The 22998-nt window shown below is 35.8% G+C and overlaps 1 protein-coding gene across 23 annotated transcripts in view; it reads left to right on the top strand.

Annotated features, from left to right (window-relative positions):
• The window catches only part of ATF7IP (activating transcription factor 7 interacting protein), a 113758-nt gene that overhangs the window by 8442 nt on the left and 82318 nt on the right, over positions 1-22998 (top strand). The window contains exon 1 of one of the 23 annotated variants that reach the window (XM_008532938.2): positions 4573-7813. The exons of 19 other annotated variants lie outside the window; for them this stretch is intronic. In XM_008532938.2, the coding sequence (XP_008531160.2) occupies positions 7797-7813 (17 nt within the window). In that variant the 5' untranslated portion in view covers positions 4573-7796. Of the gene's footprint in view, positions 1-4572; positions 7814-16104; positions 16677-22998 lie in introns of those variants that run through there. 3 more of the 23 variants (XM_008532937.2, XM_070619169.1, XM_070619154.1) reach the window with 3 other exon arrangements.

Genomic DNA, 22998 nt, shown 5'->3' on the forward strand with positions numbered 1-22998 from the left:
TTGGGAGATAAAAACAAGTCAATGAAGAAAGAAAGAACAGGGGAAAAGGCAAAGGATTTTCCTAAAACCAGTTTGTAATATAGTGAAGTGGAAAGAACCGCAATTTTGTCTTGGGACCTGGGCATTCCTTATCTGTCAAATGGTGATACCACCTGCCTGGTAGGGTTGTTGTGAGGGTTAAATGAGATTAGATATATAAACTGCTTAGCATTTGTTCCTGAGATATTTTTCTTTTCTGGCTTCAATCAATTGGTGAATTCAATTAGTCAGGCATGAATATTTACTAAGAGGCAGCTATGTGCAGCTATAGGGAGCCCCGCAGTGCAAGGAGATTTATAGAAAACGACAGTATTCTTGATTACTAGAGCTAGAATTTAAATGCATTTAAAAAGTAATTTAGAAAAGCAGGTCTGATAATATCACTCACTAGTAGGGAAAATAAGCATTTAGAAAAGCAGTTTATTTGCAAAGGTTTGTGAGAGAGTCCAGGTTTAGGACTGATGGATTAAATTAAAAAAAACCCGAAGTAGGGGCCGGCCCCATGGCCAGTGGTTAAGTGCGCGCGCTCCGCTGCAGGCGGCCCAGTGTTTCGTTGGTTCGAATCCTGGGCGCGGACATGGCACTGCTCATCAAACCACGCTGAGGCAGCATCCCACATGCCACAACTAGAAGGACCCACAACGAAGAATATACAGCTATGTACCGGGGAGCATTGGGAGAAAAAGGAAAAAAATAAAATCTTAAAAAAAAAACCCAAAGTATTTAAAAAATAGAAAACCCTACAAGATTACTAAATTCACGAGGTTTATGGTAAGCCTCTTCATGGTGGAAAAGTGGCCATTTTCTCACATTAATTCTCATATCTTCAAGGTTTGTTAAATTTCTGTAGACAGTCATATTGCCAAAGTTAGAGATGTAGTCATTTGTTTGGGGGACTGGATCTACATACGTTTATCCCATTTTCTTTTTTAAATTTCAGGCGCAGAGTGCTCTCTTCCACTTCACCCCCCAGCTATGGAACTTGCTGGACAGGCTCACTCAAAATTGAGACAAAACAAAGTATCAGTTTTCTTTCATAACCCTTCCTGTGGCCACATTTCTGTCCCTTAAGGCACAGATTTAACTATATAAATTTGTTTAATGATTTTCTAATTCTTTATTTTGTTTGGATCTTTTATTTTATTTCACTGTGTTATTTAGATAGGTGTAATGAGGTGTTGATTAATATAGAAAAACTTCCCTATAGGCTGATTAACAAAACTTTGTCCATTTGACATGAGATTTAAGAGTTAACATCTGTCTAGATGCTTTGTAAAGTATAATAATTTGCTTATTTATTATCTGCTTGATTACAACATCAGGAACCAAGAGCCATCTAATTTATCTCAATGAGTTTTCACCTGCAGTACTTAAAACTGGTTAGGGTATCATGGTTCTTTGAGATTCCCACATTTGTCAGTGTTCTGTGTTTGGCAGGAAGTGATATTCTTTATTCCCTTTAAAGCTGGGAATCCATAAGCTGTAGAAGAGATACTAAATTGATTTCCTGTGAAGACGTAGTAGGCATCATTTCTGCATTTGAGGTGCAGTCCTTGTTTCTTGTCATACCTAATTAAAAGAGTTTTGTTTTTAAATGTCACATTTCTCTTGTGGTCATGGTTACAAATTTGATTTATCCAATTTTATCCTGGTAGGAAGGAAAACAGTTTCTTAATGAAACTATGTAAACTGGTTCATAAAAAATAGACTGTTATGATACTTAATATAATATTAATGTTTGTGCTAAGTAGTTTTTAGACAAGGCCAATCAATATATTCGGTATTTTTCTACAGAATTATTCTTAAAGTGTTCTGGTGGTTTATTAACTTATCACCTATATTAAGATCATTCAGAGGGTAATTTTCCCCTGGAATTCTGAAGGTATTGGATCAAGATATTATTTAAATTACTGCTTTATACAAAATGTATCTTAAATTGAGAGTTAAAGATATATTAAGAAGTTGTTTTTCCTACATGACCATTAAGATAAAATATTAACCACAATGAAATCAATTCATTTAGTCCTAGGTAATTCTTGTTATACTGATCTAGGGTGAAGTAATCTACTTACACAAAGTTGTCTGCACTGGACTAACACAATCATGGAAATTCTAACCTATTCTCTTGATACAGTTATGACAGATGTTGATTCATGAATATAATGTTAACTTATAACAGGATGCCTGCATCCATGAATCTTTTCCATGTAATAGTAATAGTTAAGATGATTTGGTACAGTCCTTTACTTCAGATTTTGATGTTTATTTAGAAGACACTTTTTTTTCCCATCAGGTACAGTGACAGCAAGGATCTTGACTCACTTTTGTTTCTTGAGTCTCATTGCTCTAGTCTGACCTAGTTGCTCTCTATATCTCGTACACCACTGTCATCCTTAGAATTTTATTTACCACTGTGGGGATTTCCTTCACCCCTCTTCTGTGTAGGACCCTTGTTTTCTATGTGTCATGTCTTTTTATTGACTTATTCTGTCATTAGGGGGAGGAGACCATATTCTCTAGTAGCTTTTTGAGAAGATGTGTGTGAGAGGCATATCTTTTGAGACCATGTGTGTCTGAAAATTGTCATTCTGTGTTTTTATGCTTGATTGATAGTTTGGCTAGGTATAGAAATCTAGGTTGGAAATTATTTTTCTTTAGAATTTTAAAGGCACTGCTCCCTGATCTTGCTTCTATTAATACTGAGAAACCTGAAGACATTCTTATTTCTGACTTTCTCCTCCATGGAAGCTTGTAGAATCTGAGATTAGCTCCAGTGTTCTGAAATTTCACTGTAATTCCTTGAAGTAGAACTGTTTATTATTGTTTGCTCACATTCACTGGGCCCTACCAGACTAGCAACTTTTGCCTTTCGGTTTAGGAAGTTTTTCTTAAATGATTTCATTGGTGACACCTTTCTTTTGCCATTCTGTCATTCTAGTATGAATTTTCAGATGGGTACTCCAGTTTTCTTATGTTTTTCCTCCTATTTACAACTTTGTCTTTTTGCTCAGGCAGATTTCATCAGCTTTGTCGTTGAGTCCTTCTGTTGAGTTTTTCATTTTTTTCTATCATGTTCTCAATTTCTTTTTTTTGTTCCTTGCCTATAGTATTCTATTATTGACACATAAATGCAACATCTTTTCTTATCTGTGGATATTAATATTTTTTGAAATTTTCTTCCTGATAGTCTGTTACTTTGTGTTTTTGTTTTGTTTTGCTTTTTTGTTTTCATCTCTATCTTCCATGTTACACTTTTCTTAGTTCCCTACGTCTTCCTTGCCTGACTGTAGAATATATTATGGAAGATTAAAAAGTTGATTAGAATGTCTAAATTTATCAGTTTTGAACTTCACTATAGGCTGATTTGAGTAGGCCATTTTGGGAGAGCTCCCAAGACCTTAAGGTCTTTTGTACTTGTTAAGATACCCCCAGAGAATATCCTTCCATTTTCATCTATGGAGAATAAGGGTTTGATTGTAGCATTCTGGGAGATTATTGGAGGAACAGGACTAGGAGTCTCTACAGTCAGCAATGTTACTCTCTTTTTGGTATGTACTCTCATTTTTAACTGTGGATGTTGTCTTCAGACTTTTGCTAGGATTGTGGTGAGCAGGTATTCAGTGGAATGTATTTGGTGACGGCATCTAGGGTATCTTACTGCTTCACAAACAGCTTTCACTAGTCCCTTTTTTTTTTTTTTTAAAGATTTTATTTTTTTCCTTTTTCTCCCCAAAGCCCCCCGGTACATAGTTGTGTATTCTTCGTTGTGGGTTCTTCTAGTTGTGGCATGTGGGATGCTGCCTCAGCGTGGTCTGATGAGCAGTGCCATGTCCGCGCCCAGGATTCGAACTAACGAAACACTGGGCCACCTGCAGCGGAGCGCGCGAACTTAACCACTCGGCCACGGGGCCAGCCCCTCACTAGTCCCTTTTTTAACCACATCATCCTATTTGCTCCCCTCACTTCAATTTCCAAAGGTACCTAGTTCTTCTATTTCCTATGTCTTTTGAAATTGCTGCCATGTAAATCAAATTGGTTCTTAACTTGTTCCCAGTACAACCTGGAATATGGGTTTTGGGGAGCTGCTAAGTTAGTTACCAGTGGTTCTGCTTATTTTCCAGCTCCCTAAATCTTTGTAGCTATTGTCTCTCTTACTTTTCTCCCTGTTCTTGAGGATTTATGCCTTCAAAAAATACCTTTACTGTAGTTTTTAATATGTATGATGTTGATAATTTGTATAATTAAAGTATATTAACTGGATAAATGAAAAGTATATTTACCTTCTCTCTAGTGCAATGAAACCTTTTGTTTAGGTTCTATGGAATTTTCAATATTTTGCATATGTAAACTTTTCTAATAGTGTGATATATGCTATATAAAAAGTGTAGTTGACTAGAGTTAATCCTCTTCTAGTTCTGTTTCACAATACTTGTGTGACTGCTGGCAAATGATTACATTCTCTGGTCATAAATATCTGAGATTATAGCATTCTTATTTTACGTGGTCATTGTAAGAGTGAAACGAAAAAATTATGTGAAAAGTGCTAGTTTTTATTTAGGAGGAGATAAAATATTGAGTAATCATGGAAATATTTGCCTAATATTAGAAATAGTTTCCAAATGTGTTTACTTTTACATATAAATGGTGATTGGGTTTATTAGACTGACCCTATCTGAAACAAATTTCTTATAATCTATGACATTATATAATCAAGTTATATTCTTTCTTAGTAATATTAAAAAATTTAAATGTAAATAGTATGCTTATGTTCTATAATTTTCTGTAGATTTTCCTCAGAGTTCAGCTGTTCTAAGCATGTAGTAGCTCCTGTATAGTGCCTATAAAAACACTAAAAACTGGAAAATGCTCTACAAAAGGTATTTTTTCCATCCTAGGTTTTGAAGTGCAGAGGTCTGTTAGGCCAAGACCACAAACTTAATTGACTTATTAGTTGACTGCTTCTTCTTCCTAGAAAATAAGGGTTGAGATCCTGAAAATGAAAGTCCTTAAAGATACAGAATTTTCTAAGATTTTTGTGGTAGAAATGAAAATACTGGGAATTAATTTCAACTCAGTATCTATTGAGCAAATAAACATTGTTTCACACTATGGAAGTGAATGGAAATGAATTAAGTTGCAGTTTCTGTCCCTTTGGAACTGATATATAAAGATAGAAGTAATGACGTTTGTTAAGTGTAATGATAACATGCATGAAAGATCTTGAGAGAGAGCACTTGGACCTGGTTTGGGAGATGGACATAGTAAGGAGAAGGGAGAGTAAGGAAAAGATTGTCAGTAAGAAGGAAATTTAGGTTGAATCATGAATAGGATTTATCGGGTGAACTAGGATATTTTTTTTGGGCTAGAGAGTGAAACATGTTGGCAGTGGCACCCGTTTTCCGAATAACAGCCTAAACATTTTCCTTTCCTAAACTGTTTCCATGATGCACAGAAACACAACCAATGTGGAAAGGGGTGGACAGAGTTCCGTGGGCTCAGGCTGAGTGTAGTCTAGGGTACATGGAGGTCTTAGCACTTTTGTGAAGTTGTGTAATCTCTGAGCTTGTTTCCTCAATCACGAATTGGAGAGAAAACCTGCCTTGTAGGGTTAGTGGGAGAATTAATTGAGATAATGTGTATAAAATTTATCTAAAGGCTTGATCCACATTAATGTACCTCTCTAGTCCTTTGTCTTGTAAAGCCCCTTACATATAGTAGACAATCAGCATATTTATTGATTTGACTTACTGTGCCTTGGGATAATACAGAAAATCTAGTAAGTTGGTAGTAAAATGATTATAGTGGCTGGAGGAGGATTGGTATAATGATGAAATTTAGATTGTGTGTCTTATTTTGAAATCTAAATTGGGTGAAAAGTAGATCTTATAGCCAATAATAGTAGCCATCTAGCTGCTTAGCTTACCAAGAAAGCTTAGACTGAGGAAAAAGTAGCCAGGGTTTACATTGGAAAGGTATTTGAGAAGACAGGGGAGGCTTAAAGGGGGGAGGGGGCGGCGCTTTATACATTTCATGATGTGGTACGTAACTTAAATCTTTGTGGAACAGACTTCCAAAAGAATCTGCTTCCTGAATATCAGAATCCGTTCATCAAGCAGCTCTAAGTGTGTTGGCTATTTGTCCCCCATTAACCTTACTCACATTCCGGTGCTACGGTAATTTCTATCCTGTTTGACTCTTACCAAGGTCTTGCTTTCAATGAATAGATTTGAGCCACCGTCAGGGAATCACAGTTACATTTTTGAAGAACTAATGTGGCTTGGATCAGGTACAACCTTTTTTTTTTCCCCCTGAGACAGTACCCGAAGCAGTTTTTATATACATGATCCAGTTTGCCTCATGTAGAATAAATAAGGACCTTATAAAAGCTGATTTTTTTTTTACCTTTATTATGGAAAATTTCAAATATACAGAAATAGAATGAAATAATGAACTCCATGTGCCCATCACTCAGCTTGAACAATTATCAATTTATGGGGCCCTTCTCCTTTTAGTTACACCCCTCCCACTCCCTACACCCTTAACAATTGTTTTAATAAATACCCAGATGTAGTGGTGGATAGAGACCAGATAGCACAGGCCAGCTAAATTTGAGAAAGGTAAACCAAGGGAGAGAGAAGGAAAAGGTGATAGCTCGTGTGACCTGTCAAGCAGATTCTGTCTATGCTTTTGTTCCTCAGGTCTCTTGATGGCTAGGTTACTGCTAAGACAGATTTGTTGGGATCTCTCTCAAATTTGTCTTGTTAATATACCTACTTTCAGACTGAATTATACCCTTTTGGTCTCCTTATTTGTTTTTCCCCAGGAGTGTCCACATTCTTTATTTGCTTTTTACCCATATCAAAATGTTGCGAGGTCTGTGGCAGGGCATGCAATTTAATTTGCCCTGGGACCAAACATTCACCTGGAAATGTCTTTGTGACCATCTGGACTACAGAAGAGAAGAAATTATTTTTATCTTTATGGCAGATTACTCAAAATAACCCTTGTTGCCATCATAGCTCTAATGTCTCTAGTCCCTCCCCAGCAGTTATTTAAAATTATTGTCAAGATTCAAAAATTTGATTGCCAGCTTTAACCATTCTGCTGGATTTGAGCACTTTGGGGCTTAGATTCTGTAGGGAAAATCTTTAATTAGCCTTCTATAAATGGAAATTGACTATCAGGATTTAAACATCTTAATTTCCAGAAATTGTAAAAATTGGCACTCTTTTCATGGTAAAAGTACTATAAAAGATTTTTTAAAAAGGGAGCCTTGAGCAGAGTTTGACTTTTTTTTTCTGGACTGAAATGGAGGCTTTTTTTTCAAGCGAATTCCCTGATGTTTGCTGTGTGTGATTTGGCTCTATCTCTGTAACTGCTAATATGTGGCGTGGACTTCAAGCTGCCTGGGATCTGGATGTGCCCAAAGTCTGTATTGCAAGTCGGGTTTCACAGGCATTATGTTACAAAACTGGCTTGCTGCCTTAGCTGTTTTCTCTGTCCTGAGTAGCTGCATTGTTTGTTGCAGTATATGCATTAGCTGTTGTCTGTGTTCAGTTTCCTGCAGGCTGACAAAGTGGGAGGGGCTTTGTTTGATTCATAGCTGAGTTTTCACTGTGTGAGTTCTTGAGTGCACATTGCAGCCATCTTAATTACACTTTAGTGCAACTGAGACAGTGCAGCTGTCTCAAAATGGCTGCTAACCTAGTCTTTGTAGCTGCTTAGGCAGCAACTATGCCAGTGAGGAGACTTGTCACATGCATCAGGACCAGAGGTAAGAACCAATTACTCTTTATCTTTGAACATTTTAATTAAAAACATTGTAATTTTACTGAGTTTATATAGGAAGATGAACTTAGAGCTTGCTGGCTAAGAACTTGAAATGTTTGCTGATAGAACCTTTAAGCCTCTGTTATGGAAACAGTACATAGGTTGGTGAGGTCAAAGGTTAAATTCCTGTAATTTCTCACCATCTTATGTTCTGTCATTGCCAGAACATTTGATCATCACAGTAGTATTTTTCTGGCTCTAATTAACTTAATATTCCTTTTGTGTTGGATATTTTAGTTTGCTTGATATTTATTTGTAGAAATTAAAAGCAGTATATCATCTGAATAGATTTTTAAAAGAGAAGCCATAAATAAGCCTTGTTTTGCACGAAGAATGCGATTTTCCTGGCTTTTTGTGTGTGTATGTGTGTTTTGGAGGTATTGTTTGGTAGCTTTCTGGAAAGAATGTTAATTCTCTGGATATAAATCATAGTTACAGAAAGAAAAAATTTTTTTAAGACTGTTAGAGTTTTTTTGTACTATAGGTTCCAATTCTTTCTCCTTATGCTGCCTCCTCCCGGCCATCCAATTCTTTCACATTTTTAATGGTGCTAACTTTTTATCCTAATTACTTTTTTCTTAAAGTGGCATTCAGATTCAGATTTTGAATTTAGAAATAAGTTCACACCTTCTAGGTCTGGATACCCCTTTTCTTTATAGCTAATGGATTCTAGTGCAACAGAGCTGAAGCAAATGCTCAATTGTTTCAATTAATTAAGTGATATTAATTGTTGATGTCCACTTTAGTCTTAGTTTAAACCTGTGGTATATTTAAAAGTAATATAACTCAATAATTTTATAAGTTTAGTTTCAAAATTTTCAAAAGGCTTTCTTAACATTGTTCTGAAGTAGAAACGTTTATTGAGATATTGTAAGTTCATAGTGACCCAGAAAGGTGGGAGAATGAAATTTGTATTCACATAATATTTCAGATAGCAGAACAGTTATACTTTAAGCGCTAATATTTAAATTGCAGTACTCATTAAAATTTTTTCTAGGTGGTATAGTACATTCCTCTAGCTTTGTCAATAGAGTGTTTTGAATATATCCCTGACTAATAGGACATAGAACAATAAGTTTTGAACTTTCTAAATGCAACAACTTTTAAAAAACAGCAACTTTTTGCACATTAAATTCTTATGAAGGACCCCAATATATAAAAGGGATACATGTGGTATTTTATCGTTGTATGCTTATTTTATAATGTACATTTATAACCTTTACTTATTATAAGTTTATTTAATAAAATGAGAACAATTAGGTTGATTAAAACAAAATTTTGAAATCAGAACATATATGACAGTTCTAATCTTCTATTAGTGTCAGGATCTAGGTCGTTTATTTGTAGAACTCCAGGCGCTAAGGGACTGTGGAATTCAGTTTGAAAAGTATTCTAGAACGTATATTCTGTTTTGATTTTCATGAAGGTAGAGTATAAGATCTATATTTATAAAGTTTAACAGTTTAAAATTGCTGCCTTGCCAAAAAATTGTGTTTATATTTGTTCTTAGTTTCTTTTAAATAAAGTAATTGTTCATTTGTTCAGTGGCCTTAAATATATTTGACATTACTAGCTCAGTTTCATCAACAGCTTTAGCATGCTTATTTCACTTTCATTAACTTATTACTTTGTAACGTTGTTAGGACTATTTATGTGATATAGTAGATTCTCATAAACGGAACATTACTTTATGTAAATCCAGCCCTATGAACTTGCCCCTAAAAGAGAAAAAGAACACTGAATTCATTATGCGTGAGAGATTCTATCCATCATTCCTTTCAATAAGGTTGTGCCCTGGAGTAAGACATAGGAGAGCGAATGTGCTTAATTACTCTTATTTTCATGCCTCTCATAGTATGCACAGCTCACTGTGTTTCAAAAGTTTCATACAATTCAAGCCAGCTACTTGGTTTGATATTCTTTATTGCTGGAGGAAAACTGGCTAGGTTGAAATTATTGATCAACTTATGTTAATCTTCAGAGTAGGACCTCAGGGAAATTTTAATGATCCACTCTTTTTGCCTTCTGTTAGGGACTATAAAATTTACCTCCACCCTTCACAAGATGACTCCACTGATTATTTTTTGTACATGGGGAAACACCAGCCCTCTGTGGGTACTCAGGATATTGTTGCTAATTCTTTCAGTGCCATGTTACAGTTTTGCAACTATAAGCATAAACTAGACCTCACTGGAATTATTGTTTTTGAGATTGGTGAGTGTTCAGATTTTCTATGCTGAATTTCAGGTTAGCTGTTGTGCTGAACAACTGAGGGCATAATAAATCTGGGACCTAGGTAATTGAGATTGTTTTTCTTTTGAGGAAGATTAGTCCTGAGCTAACTGCTGCCAATCCTCCTCTTTTTGCTGAGGAAGACTGGCCCTGAGCTAACATCCGTGCCCATCTTCCTCTACTTTATATGTGAGACGCCTGCCACAGCGTGGCTTGCCAAGCGGTGCCATGTCCACACCCAGGATCGGAACCGGTGAACTCCAGGCCACTGAAGCGGAACGTGCGCACTTAACCACTGCGCTACTGGGCTGGCCCCGATAATTCAGATTTTATGTTATTATTTTGTCACTTTTTCTTTCCCATTTGTTTACTCTTTTCATAAGCCCTTTCATTAGCGTAAGCCTTTAAGGGAAATGTTGAGATAGAGGAAAGAACATTAATCAAGAGTTCAAACCTAAATTTGAATCCTGTTTTTGCTACCTTTTTCTTGTATTGACCAACTCATTCTATTTTCTGACTCTTGGTTCCTCCTTTATAAAATGGAAAAATTCCTATCTATTTGGCAAGGATATGCTGAGGATCAGTTTACATAATGTTTCTGAATATTACCATGAAATACTCCATAGATATCTAATTTTCCAGTAATATTTGAATGCTTTTCAGTTTCTTTGCTTCCCAGATGTCATACATTTTATCATATGTGATTGGGTCGGGGAATGTGGTATGTTTAAAAAGTATAGGAAATTTTTCATATAACTCATGCTCAGAAGCAAGAAGTGCTAACTAACATCAATATATATTCATATTTGTACCACTGGCTTCTACTCTGTTACATGAAGTACCCATCCTTTGCTGTATTGGAGTAGTAGCAGATGTATTTATTAACTAGAACAAATATGGAATGTTGGCATTACAGAAATAGAGGAGTAGGAGAAATGTTTCAGTTCTAATCTGGGTGAGTCTTCCAAATATACTGAGAAAAAATTATTTCTCTAAAGAGATGATTTGAGTTCAGGGCCTAGAGTTTTATGTGTTTCAGTATAAATGCAATCTTGAGAACAGTACAGTTCTCTTTCAATGGCCATAAACTGGCAGCCAACAAACTTATTTTATACTTTGGCCACTGCCCCATTTCTCTAGTTGTTAAGATTTAAAGCTGTCAGGTTTTACATAAAAATCTGGATGTCTCATCTGTTGGAAAATAGAAGAGTGGGCAGCACTGGGAATGCATTTCTGCTTGAGAAAAATAACCTATAGCTAAGTAGCTACTATCCCTTTCAGATAGGGCCTGCTCATTCTGCTCACATCTGGTCTTCTTCCTTAACTCACATTACCTGCTAGGTCCCTGTAGGCTGTTTCTTTTAAATCTCTGTCCTACTTATTTGACAGATTGTTGGCAGCTGTCTAAAATACAGCTTCTAACCCAGAAGAGAGTAAACATAAGTAAAATCTAGTCTACTTCACTTGGTAGGAGAGACAGCATATGTAAAGTCAGTTCATTCTTTCTTTTTTTTTTTTTTTTGGGTGAGGAAGATTTGCCCTGAGCTATCATCTGTTGCCAGTCCTCCTCTTTTTTTTTTTCACTTGAGGAAGATTATCCCTGAGCTAACATCCGTGCCAGTCTTCCTTTACTTTTTGTATGTAGGATGCCTCCACAGCATGGCTGATGAGTGGAGCAGGTCTGCGCCTGGGGTCCGAACCCACGAACCTGGGCCAGTGAAGTGGAGTGCATGGAACTTTAGCCACTTGGCCAAAGTTTGTTCTTTAGAAGATATAGCATCTTTGCTAACCGTTAGCCTTGTCTTAACTTTTATATTAGAGTACCGTGGTAGCTGAGTGAAGGAGAGCCAGAAACATCAGCAAAAAGTGACGACTGAAAGTGAAGAGATTAAAAAAGTATGAATTAGAAACATATAAGTACTTTGAGGTCTTTTAATGTGGCAAGTTCTCTTTTCTTTAAATGTTATCACTGTGTTAAAGACATGACTATCTATCAACTTGATGTTCTTGATGATATTGAATAGGAAAAAGTTAAATTATATTTAAGATAGGCAGTTTACTAAACAAGTAAATGAAGTACATTTTATAAAAGATTTTTGCCTAAATTGATTGAGCTAAGAAGTTTTCACACTTAAAATGAGTAAGTTCCTAATAGAAAGTTTTCTTATCCACGCTAGACTAGATAGTTTCAGAGGCCGTTGTAAACTTATTTTTGTTGAAAGTTTGCTCCTGTTTGCGTAACTTTCACTGTCTCAACTGTGTGAAGCTCACCTTGATGAGCCGTGAAACGTGGTGGTTTAGAATCATGAGCTGGTGCGAATTTAAATTCCACATTTTCCAGAGTGAAAGCTGGCTTCTCAGCATCTGTGTAATACCACGACGGTGGTAACTCCAAGGAAACGTTAAAGCATGTTATTCCTTTTTAGAAAATGGCTTTCAAGTTAGAAAACTTGACTGAAAATTGAAAAAGCAGGTAACTTGCACAGGAAACACTGACTCCCCCGCTTTCCTACTCCTCATACTCCCAAAAAAGAAAGTGATTTGGGAGAAAACTTAGTCTGTTCAAATGAGGGATTTTTAAAAAATTGCTCAGGTTAGAACTTTCACAAAGTGTTCTCTATTAGTAATTTGTAACAGTCTGTTATTAGTCATTAATGTGTGAATATGAAAATGATGAAAACAGTGCTTATTGACTTAATGAATCTTTGAGTTTAACGAAAGAGGGAGTTTAACCCAGAAAAATCTGAAGAGTTGCTTCCGCATCTGCCTGAGGGCTTCTACCTGCCCTGCTGACGGAAGCCAGAGCCCGCTGCCCAGGAGAACCATCTGACCCGGTGCTTTCCTTTGCTGACACGGGAACATCATGGCATGCAAAGTGGAAAGTATTAGTATAGAAGTCAGGAAATGGATTATTTTTGTTCTGGTACTGCTATTAAGTAATCGTATAGTTTTGGGTAAATTATTTAAGCTCTTAATGCCATCCCTTGACCGTTCAATGACTGTGGGAGGTTGGTTGAGTTACATAAAGGAGTCAGGGAAGAATGCGAACTTTGGAGTCAGAGTCAAGGTAAATTCATGTTCTTCCCTTCACTAGGTAGAAGTTTATATGAGAAGTGTAGATATAGTGCTCAAAGTGTAATGCCTGTTTATGGTGAGTGCTCAATAAGTCTTATGCATTATTTTTTATGGGGTGAGGCCAGTTGCTTACTTTTAGAACCTCAGTTTTTTATCTTTAACATGGGGGAGAGTCTACCATACAGAACTGATGTTGGGATTTAAACGAGCATAACAAATAGAAAGCACCTAGTGCACTGTGTGGCATAAATTAAGTATGAGGAAGTATTGGTTGGCTTTTCCTTACAAGGTTCCCTCCAGCACAGTTTTTCTCTGTTTCTTTTTTTGTCATATGGAATTGGGCTACTGGGTACCTTAGGAAAGGATCTTTAGGGAGAGGGCTGTTAGGGGCCTGGCTGATTTACAATAACAATGCTGGAGAGCAAGGTGTGTGAATCTCAAAGTGGAGCCTTTAAAGAACCCAGAGGGGACAAAGCAAGAATTCTTAGAGCGAAAACAAAAATAGACTGTAAATTGATCAATTGATTCAGCAAATTTAACAAATATTTATTATGTACCTGTTATTTGCCAAGCCCTGTTTTGATGGTTGGCATACAAAACCCTGCCCTCAAGGAGTTTACACTGGGTCAGGGGAAACGGGAAGACAGACAATAAATAGGAGAAGGTTAACATAACGAGAGACGGAGAATGCTGGGGGTTAGGGTGGAATAGGCAGCCCATAGCTAGGTGAACACTATTCAAAATGTGGTCTGTGGATGAGTTCAAGGTTAGTTCAGATTCATTTATCTGTTTGTTCTTGGTCCTCCCTGAGATAAAATTAAAGTGTCTAGATATTTTTATATCAATCCAATAGGGTAACTTTATGTCATTTGGATCAAATAGTATAAGTAATTGAAGCTTATATTTTATATGCCTTTTTTAAATTTAATTTTTCAAGTAATTCATTTTCATTGTATTTTACAAAATTATTGATCTGCGATGGATTAGAAATAAAACATTGGTGCTTTCTTATTGTTAAAGGTGCGCTAAGCTAGATGAATAACTTTGTTGCTGACGCTTCAGTAAGAAGGTTGTAGAGAATTTGAGCTTCTTATATTTTATTAATTCACTGTCAGGTGATTAGTTTAACTTATTTGACTTTAAAAAAGCAGTATGTAAATACTTGTTATTTACATTATATTTTATGCTAGCCTGAATGATTTTCTGTCCTTTGGTTTTCAAGTACTTTTATTCAATGAGTTGGCTGCCTAAATTAGGAAGAGGGAGGGTGGAGGCATCTACCAAAATTAAAACTGGAAGAAATACAATATTTAGATGATTTCCAGCTCTGAGATTTTATGACCAATAGCTCTTTTGGTATAAGACCTTTCCTCCTACCCAGTGTTACTTATACAGTGTATTCTACATGAAATCACACCGTTTTATATATATTTGTCCCTGTCCCTTTGTCTGCTGCTGGTAGAACACAGAATCTGAGAAGAGAATATGGTTGTCTGAGGAAATCTATTATTGCTTATCAAAGATAAGCTAAGTAACACTTAGAATTACCCACATATTAAAAGTCTCCTAATTCCTGTTGATATAGGATAACTTTATCATTCCCCTAATTTAAAGCCGTATTATCTTTATCGTGTAGTAGGGGTAATTTAAGAACTATGTTTTTAAGACAGCTGAAAATAAGATTAAAAATTAAGGCACATATTATGGATAAAGCCTAGCTAGCATATTAAGAACTTCTTTTCATTTTATCATTTTAGATGTGGCACTAAAGTAGTTTCTAGATTGTTATTTGAAAATGAAATTTAATGTATTTATATTCCATAAAATAAGTGGGAAAATAGAAGTAGAGATATAGAATTACTTATTAGTAGATCATAAAGTAACTACTAAAAAAAATTTAGGGGCAGGCCCCGCCACCGAGTGGTTAAGTTTGCGCACTCTGCTTCGGCGGCCCAGGGTTTTGCTGGTTCGGATCCTGGGCACGGACATGGCACCGCTCATCAGGCCACGCTGAGGTGGCGTCCCACATGCCAGGACTAGAAGGACCCACAACTAAAATATACAACTATGTACTGGGGGAATTTGGGGACAAAAAGCAGGGGAAAAAAAAGGAAGATTGGCAACAGTTGTTAGCTCAGGTGCCAATCTTTAAAAAAAAAAAAATTTGAACAAAGGACTTCATAGATAATGACTCAACTCTTACCCAGTCGGTACATGAATAATTTAGGTTCAAAAAGAATGTGCCACTGACAAAATATGTTCTTGTGTAGCTACTTGTAATTTGTCATGCCTGAGTTTTAGTATTGAATGCATGCTTTAGTAATATTAACTAGTGGTAAATATGTTGAATTATTTAACCATCATTAATAGTGGTACCTGAAGATGCGTTTCAGTTTTATTGTTTGGTGAAACAAAGCAGTATGGTTCTAAGAGCAAATCTATTTAATGATCATTTACTATTTAAGTGATTAGTTAAAATTTGAAAGGTAACTGTCTAGTAGAATGAGGGTGGCTAAATTTTAGCTAATGTGAATGATAAAAATAGCAATGATTGGATTTATGTAATCATATTGGTCTATGCCACAGATAAACTAAGGCTTTTGAATATCTCTAGGGGTTAAAAATGTTTATGGTGTGGTGGGGGTAGATTTTCAAAATTATTAGTTGATTTTCTGTTATTACCTGGATTTGAATCATATTAGTAAATAGATAACTAGGTATATTCTAGAACCAGTCAGTGCCTGTTGGGGAACGAATGGGGGAGGGTTTACTCAGCAGTATTCTCCTTTACTTTGGTCATGAAATGAGAACTGCTTTATGTAAATTGTTCTTACTGGCGCCAGCTAGCTGTAACTGCAGTCTGGCTGTGCTAGGGCAGCAAATAATATGTGTCGTGGATTTTCTGTTTGGAATGTATAAGAATTCAGCTCTTTGGACTGAAAAAACAGTTGATGCATTAGAATAGGAGTACTAACACCTCCACAACTGACAGTGGCTATATGGAATAGTGAGAGCTATACGCCTTTGAAGCTTTTAGTCCTGCTTCTATAGATTCATGCCTATTGATACTGTTGGGTAATATGTGGGAGGTACTCAACTGCGCTCAGTTGCTGCAGCCCTAATAGTTGGCAGCATAGAAAGCAGTACAAAAGAATTCTCATTCCAGGCATCTTCACTTTCACCCGTCCTTTGGAAGATGTACTTTGTGTGTTCTGTGAGCTTCATTGACATATTGCCTGACGTTTTTTGGCTTTTGTGGTTAATGGGATGTTTGCTGCACAAACTACACAACAGATGTGAACCACTGTTTGAAAGGAATTTTAATATGTAGCCAATCTACTGTATTCCTCCTTTTTTATGAATATGAACCAAACACGGAATTTAGGCTCGAGAAGGCTGATCTAGAAGTCTGCATTAGCTGGTAATGTTTATACAAATGAACTAAGTAGCAGTGGTTTATAGAAGAGGAGGTCCTTTTCACAATATCAAGCTGCCCACAGGTAAGAGATTCAGGTCCTTTTTCTGATGCTCCCCCACCCCTTCCTCCCCCTCTCAGGCCTCTCTCTCTCTCTCTCACCATTGGGAAGTTTTTTGTTTTAGTTTTAATAAGACCAGGATTGATAGATTGTTTAATGTTAATTATCAGGAGATTTTGAATGCTATATTTGGATTTGGTCTTTTAAAAAATATTATTTTCACCTTTGTTTATTTTCTTCAGGTTTGAATTGAAATGAACCGTGGGCTTCATTTATCAATATTACTCATGCATACACTATCTTCATATTACATAGAAATCAGTTTTAGGTCTCTTTTCATTATAGTCCTGTTACTGTGTTCTCAGTTGTAGTGACACCAACTGGTACATACAGAGAGATGACATTTTGTAACCTTGCTAAACTGTAAAGTTTTAGTGTAAACGTACCATTTTGAATTTATCATGAAAATCACACTGCTTATGTTTTCACAAATGGCTCATTGACATACATTAATGTATGTTCATATATATAGCATGGTCAAGTTTGCCAGTTCCATTGTTATCCTTTCCATTTCCACATATTTACATTTATCTCAATTTTAACAAAGTGAATTTCAGTCTAAAACTAAAATGAATTTATTAACTAGAAATTCCATTGAATTGAATATTTTATTTCTTAAGCTAGGTGAAGAGTTCACAGGCATTTGTTATTTTTTTTGAATGCCTGAAAAATTGCATACAGAAAAACAAAATCTCATTGAAATAAAAATAACTATATGAAATAAAGAATATATAACCATTACTGAAAGATATGAAGATTTGTATTTATAAAGAGATGCAAGTGTGTATGTCTATTAATATCAGTATGGCCAGTGATAAAATATATTACTGATAGATATAATAATTTTGAGGGGATGAGTGTAGGGAGGTGAGTAAGTAGGGTGAAGTGAAGAGTAGTAGTGGGGCTTGCTTAGAAAAGCAGAGGAGGAAAGGAATTCTATTAGGCAGTTCTCTGCTCTTTGCCTCCCTCTCTAGAAGTTAAACAGCAGGCTCTTTCTGCAACATAAAAGTATTAGTTTTAGGTGGGACTGCTAGTTCTCAAGATTCTGAAAGGCAGTTGGTTCTTTACTACTACGTGGATGAATACTTAAAAACTAGAGGCCAGCAGTGATAGAAACCACGCTCATGTTTCAGGGGCACGAACTGTTTCCTCTTGCCTTTTGACATTGTTGCTTGGGCTTTTAAAAATTATTGTTTTAATGTATGTTCTCTTAAAGTATAAAACTTTCTATGTTTGTGTGTGGTTTTATCTCAGTAAATAATTTCACTAGGATTGGAGAATGGCTATGGTAGAAAGATATCAATTTTGATGAATGTGCTTGATGTTGAATGGGGAGAAAGTCATGTTTCTCTTGGTCTGGAGAACACACATATCTAAAACAGTTGGGAAATCTTTTCAGACTTCTCTCCAGCCATTGTTTGTGAGCATCTTGGGCTGGGAAGATAAGTTGAAATGGACTGATTGGTTTTTACATATAGATAAAGAGGCAAGAAGTTGTTAGACCAAAACAGTAGTTTACTGAATGCTATTAGAGTTACGGGTCATAGCAAAGAAAGTGAGGGAAATTAGGACAGAGGAGTATTCTGTATGGAGACAAATAAAGCTAAAAGGAAGCTTGTAAAACAAAGATAAAATCATGAGGATAAAGATGTGTAATATTTGAGACTACTGAAGTTCAGTGTGAATGATCACAGGGATAATCAGATAAAACTTGAGGGGGGATAAAACTTGAGATTTTAGTTCCTGTCTTCCTCTTAGACAACAAAATTTATTTAGCAAACAATGTGGAATCACAAAATGTTCCATGTGAAGTGGAGCTAAGTGGTCCAGTCGTTTGCACGTTGCACAGGAATCTACTATTTGGTATTCCTGATGGGGAATTACCTAATTTTTGCTTCAAAATTTCTAATGACAGAAGGGAGAGTCTCTAATTTCATAAGGGAGTTCCTTCTTTTGTTGGTCATATGAACAAATTAACATTTGTTGATTTTAAGACAAAGTTGGTCTTTCCTTTCTTTTTGTTTCTGCCCCCTGCCTTCTGTCTGTCTTTTTTTCTCTGTGTCTGTATCTCTTTATTTGACAGATCTGCACTATTTAAAGAAAGCCATTAAAATTCCCTTGGGTTTTCTAGGTTAAGTATTCTCCATTTTCTCAACTGTTCCTCATCAACATGTTCTAGGTCGTTTTTAGCCTGGTCGTTCTCTTGTATGTCCTACTGTTTTAAAAGTTCGTCTTTATCCTTGATGCTCAGAACTAAATGTAGTACTAAAAAAATGTCCCCCTTCTCTTTGGCTGTATACCTCTGTTCTGCAGTTTAATTTTGCACTGACGTTTTTGGCATCTACCTACACTGCTGAATTTTGTTGAGTTTGCAATAAATTAAAATACCTCAGTCTTTTTCACATAGTCCATTGGTAACCTTTAATAAACTTGAATATTTGAACCAAGTGTATTACCTTGTGTTTGTAGTTGTCTCCTTCGTAATAGCTAATATTTATTATGCTTTCTTTCAATTCTCCTTGCTGTATTTTCCCCTTGTTAATAGTATTTTCCCCTTGTTAATAGTCTTCAAAGAACTGCCTTTTGGTTTCATTGATTGCTTGCTATTTTGTTGAGTTTTCGCTCATAATTTTCTGCTTTTATTGTAATTCCTTGCTTTGGGTTTATACCTTTCCTCCTTTACTAGTGTTTTTGTCTGTGCTTTCTTATTAATGTGTGAGTTTAATGCCATCAGTTTTCCTTAGAGTATCATTTTAGTTGAATTTCCTAGGTCGTATTCTTTTAATACTTTGTTGTTATTATTATACCACTGATTTCCTCCTTAATCTAAAAGACTTTTTAAAAAAAAATTTATAAGGAGATACTTTTCCTGTCATTTCATTGTTGTTTATCTAACTTTATTATGTTACGGCCAGAGAATGTGGCCTTGTGTGATTTTTGTCTTTGAATTTATTAATATTTTCTTATCACCAGATAACACAATCAATAATAACGTACGTTGGATGTGTTCATGAAAAATGCGTATTCTGGGGTTTTTGGCTATTCAATTCTATTTATTTTTCTTTTTTCTAGCATGTTAATTGAGAAGTGCATTCTTTATATTACTTTTGTTTTCTTCAACTATAGATTTCAGAAAGAGACATGTTTATCTCTGATTGTGGATTTATTAGTTTTTTCCTGAAATTTTTCAACCTGTTTTTGTTTTATGTGATTTGAAGCGATATTATTTAGGTATATCAAAGATAGATGTTTCTAATGCATTGTGGCTTTTATCAATAGGAAATATTTTTTTTTGTCCCATCACTTAAGTTTTAATTTGAATTCTTTTTTATGTGTAATATATAAGTTTTACATGTATACTTACCATTGTTTTTTAGCATTTGCCTAGTGTATCATTTTCCATTCCCTAATTTTCAGCCTTTTTATGCTATTTTATTATAAGGTGTGTCTCTTGTTTATAGTACATATCTGATGATATTTTTGTCATTTTACCCAGCTTGAAACTTGTTATTTTTAGACTGATGGTTTTCTTATTTTTGTACCATATTCTGCAACCCCTAAATCGAGTAGCTTCCATCTTGTAATTATCTGGGATTTTAATTTCAGAATATTTATTTTAAAGACGACGCATCGTCAATTATTTCATCCTGCCTATGAATTTTACTTGTTTTTTAGAGCATTGCTATTTGCTTTATCTGAGTTCCTTCTTAGGGTCTTTTGCTGTCTTGTACCTGTTGTATATCTTCATGTAATTGTTTTACCAAGGGTCTGTTTCCTCAAACTTTGCTGAGAAGTAATATCTTTATTTCTCTATCTTTGTCGATTGCCAGTTTTTCTGGCCATAGAATTCTAGGCTAAAACTAACTTTTCCCCTGAACTTTGAGGATATTGTTAGTTATTTTAACATTCAGTATTGGTGATGACAAGTCTGATGTCAGTTTAATTCTTACTACTTTCTAGTTAAATGATTATTTTACTCTTCCTAAGTTACTAACATTTCCTCATATTGGTTTTAACCAATTAAAATCTTAACACAGGGGCCTGCCTGGTGGCGTAGCAGTTAAGTTTGCATGCTCTGCTTTGGTGGCCTGGAGTTTGCCAATTTGGATCCTGGGCATGGATCTATGCACTGCCTATCAAGCTATGCTGTGGCAGGCATCCCACATATAAAATAGATGAAGATGGGCACAGATGTTAGCTCAGGGCCAGTCTTCCTCAGCAAAAAGAGGAGGATTGGCAGTGGATGTTAGCTCAGGGCTAATTTTCCTCAAAAATAAAAAACACAAACAAAAACCACAATATGTCTAGGTGTTAAAAAAAGTATTTTTTGCTTGTTTAATTATTCTGTTTTGGTAATCAGTAGGCCTTTTCTATGGAAAATGTATATAGTTGTTAGCTCTGTGAATATTTTTTTCTTTTCTTATTTTCTTCTCTCCGTTTTTCCTAAAAGTCTTCTTCAGTGAAAGTTGTTGCTTCTGGGTATGTCCCTCATGTCTCTTTTGACTTTCCTGTTTTTCCTTTGTATAATATTTTAGAGAATATCTGGTTTTCATTCAGATTCAGGTCATGTCAGCTGTATCCATGCCACTCGTATTTTGAATTTCTAAGATTTCAGATTGATTTCTTTTTATATTTGCTTGTTCTTATGGGTGAAATAACATCCCATATACTTTGAAGATATTTAATATGTTATTTTAAAATGTTTTCTGGGGGCTGGGCCCATGGCCGAGTGGTTAGGCTCCGCTTTGGCAGCCCAGGGTTTCGCCAGTTCGAATACTGGGCACGGACATGGCACCACTCATGAGGCCGTACTGAGGTGGCATTCCACATGCCACAACTAGAAGGACCCGCAACTAAAAATGCACAACTATGTACTGGGGGGCTTTGGGGAGAAAAAAGGAAAAGTAAAATCTTAAAAAAAAAATGTTTTGTGTTCATTCTGCTACTGATTAACAAGTTTTTTGTTTGTGAGATTTGGCACCTAACCTTTTTTAAAAAAATTCTTGATTGTACTTATTTTTGTATTTGAGATTTCCTATTTTACTTTGAGTGGATGCTGACTCAAGTGATTGTGAGGGGTGGGGAAGTGGTACTTGCTGCTCATAAGATATGCTGGGAATTTGTCTTTGGGTGGTAGCCTCCTTTCCTTGTCTCTTCTGGAGCTTAGTGTCTGTGTGGATCACTACTCTATCCACATTCATAAATGTCACTGCTGCCCTGGGTTAGCATTAGCATGGAGAGATTGGGGAAAGTCTAATGAGCTTAGCTGTTAAGATACAAATTATGTGAATGTGTTTTTATTGTGAAAATTAAAACTAGCTTAACAAGTCTAAATGAAAGTCTAAATTTATATTCCCTTATCTCTCTCCAAGTGAAGTACTGTAACTGGTTTGGCATTTATCCTTCCCTACTTTAAAATATCACTGGCATCCATATATAAATGTTTAGAAAAATGTTATTTTGTGTTTTAAAACATAATGGCATAAAAAATGGAAACATTTATTGACTACTTCTATATGTAAGTGCTTTCTATCTATTATCTCATTTAATTCACAAAACATTTTTATGAGGACATGCATTGTTGTAGTCTCAGTTTCATAGATGAGGATACTGAGGCAAGGAGAGGATAAATATCTGAGATAGGTCACTTAACTAGGAAATGATAGTACCACTATTCAAATAGGTATGTGTGGCTCCAGCATCTGCAGTATAAGTACTAAGAGTTCTGCAGCTGCTTTGTTGTACACTTTATATTCATGCCCATGAAAGAGATCTACCAGATTCTTCTTAACTTCTTAGTGTTCTTTAGTGTGGATGCTCCAGTATTTTTTTAATCTTTATTATTTTTATTTATTTATTTTTAGGAAGATTAGTCCTGAGCTAACATCTGCTGCCAATCCTCCTCTTTTTGCTGAGGAAGGCTGGCCCTGAACTCATATCCATGCTCATCTTCCTCTACTTTTTATGTGGGACACCTACCATAGCATGGCTTGCCAGCGGTGCCGTGTCTGCACCCGGGATGCAAACTGGAATGTGTGAACTTAACCGCTGCGCCACCGGGCTGACCCCTCCAGTGTTTTTTTTAAACTATGCTGTTGGTGATGGATATTAAATTTGTTTGTTTCTTTGCTATTACTGTACAGCAGTAGGTATCCTGATACATTCCCTTTTTTAGACATGTTAGTGTATCTTAGGATGGGTATCTCAGGTGTCTTTGGTCTGTCAAAGTGATGCACTATTCCTGCCTGTTTGCCCTTAAAAATGGTTATGACAATGAACTCTTCTA

Source organism: Equus przewalskii, chromosome 5 (genome assembly GCF_037783145.1).
Source record: "Equus przewalskii isolate Varuska chromosome 5, EquPr2, whole genome shotgun sequence".
Classification (NCBI taxonomy): Eukaryota; Metazoa; Chordata; class Mammalia; order Perissodactyla; family Equidae; genus Equus; species Equus przewalskii.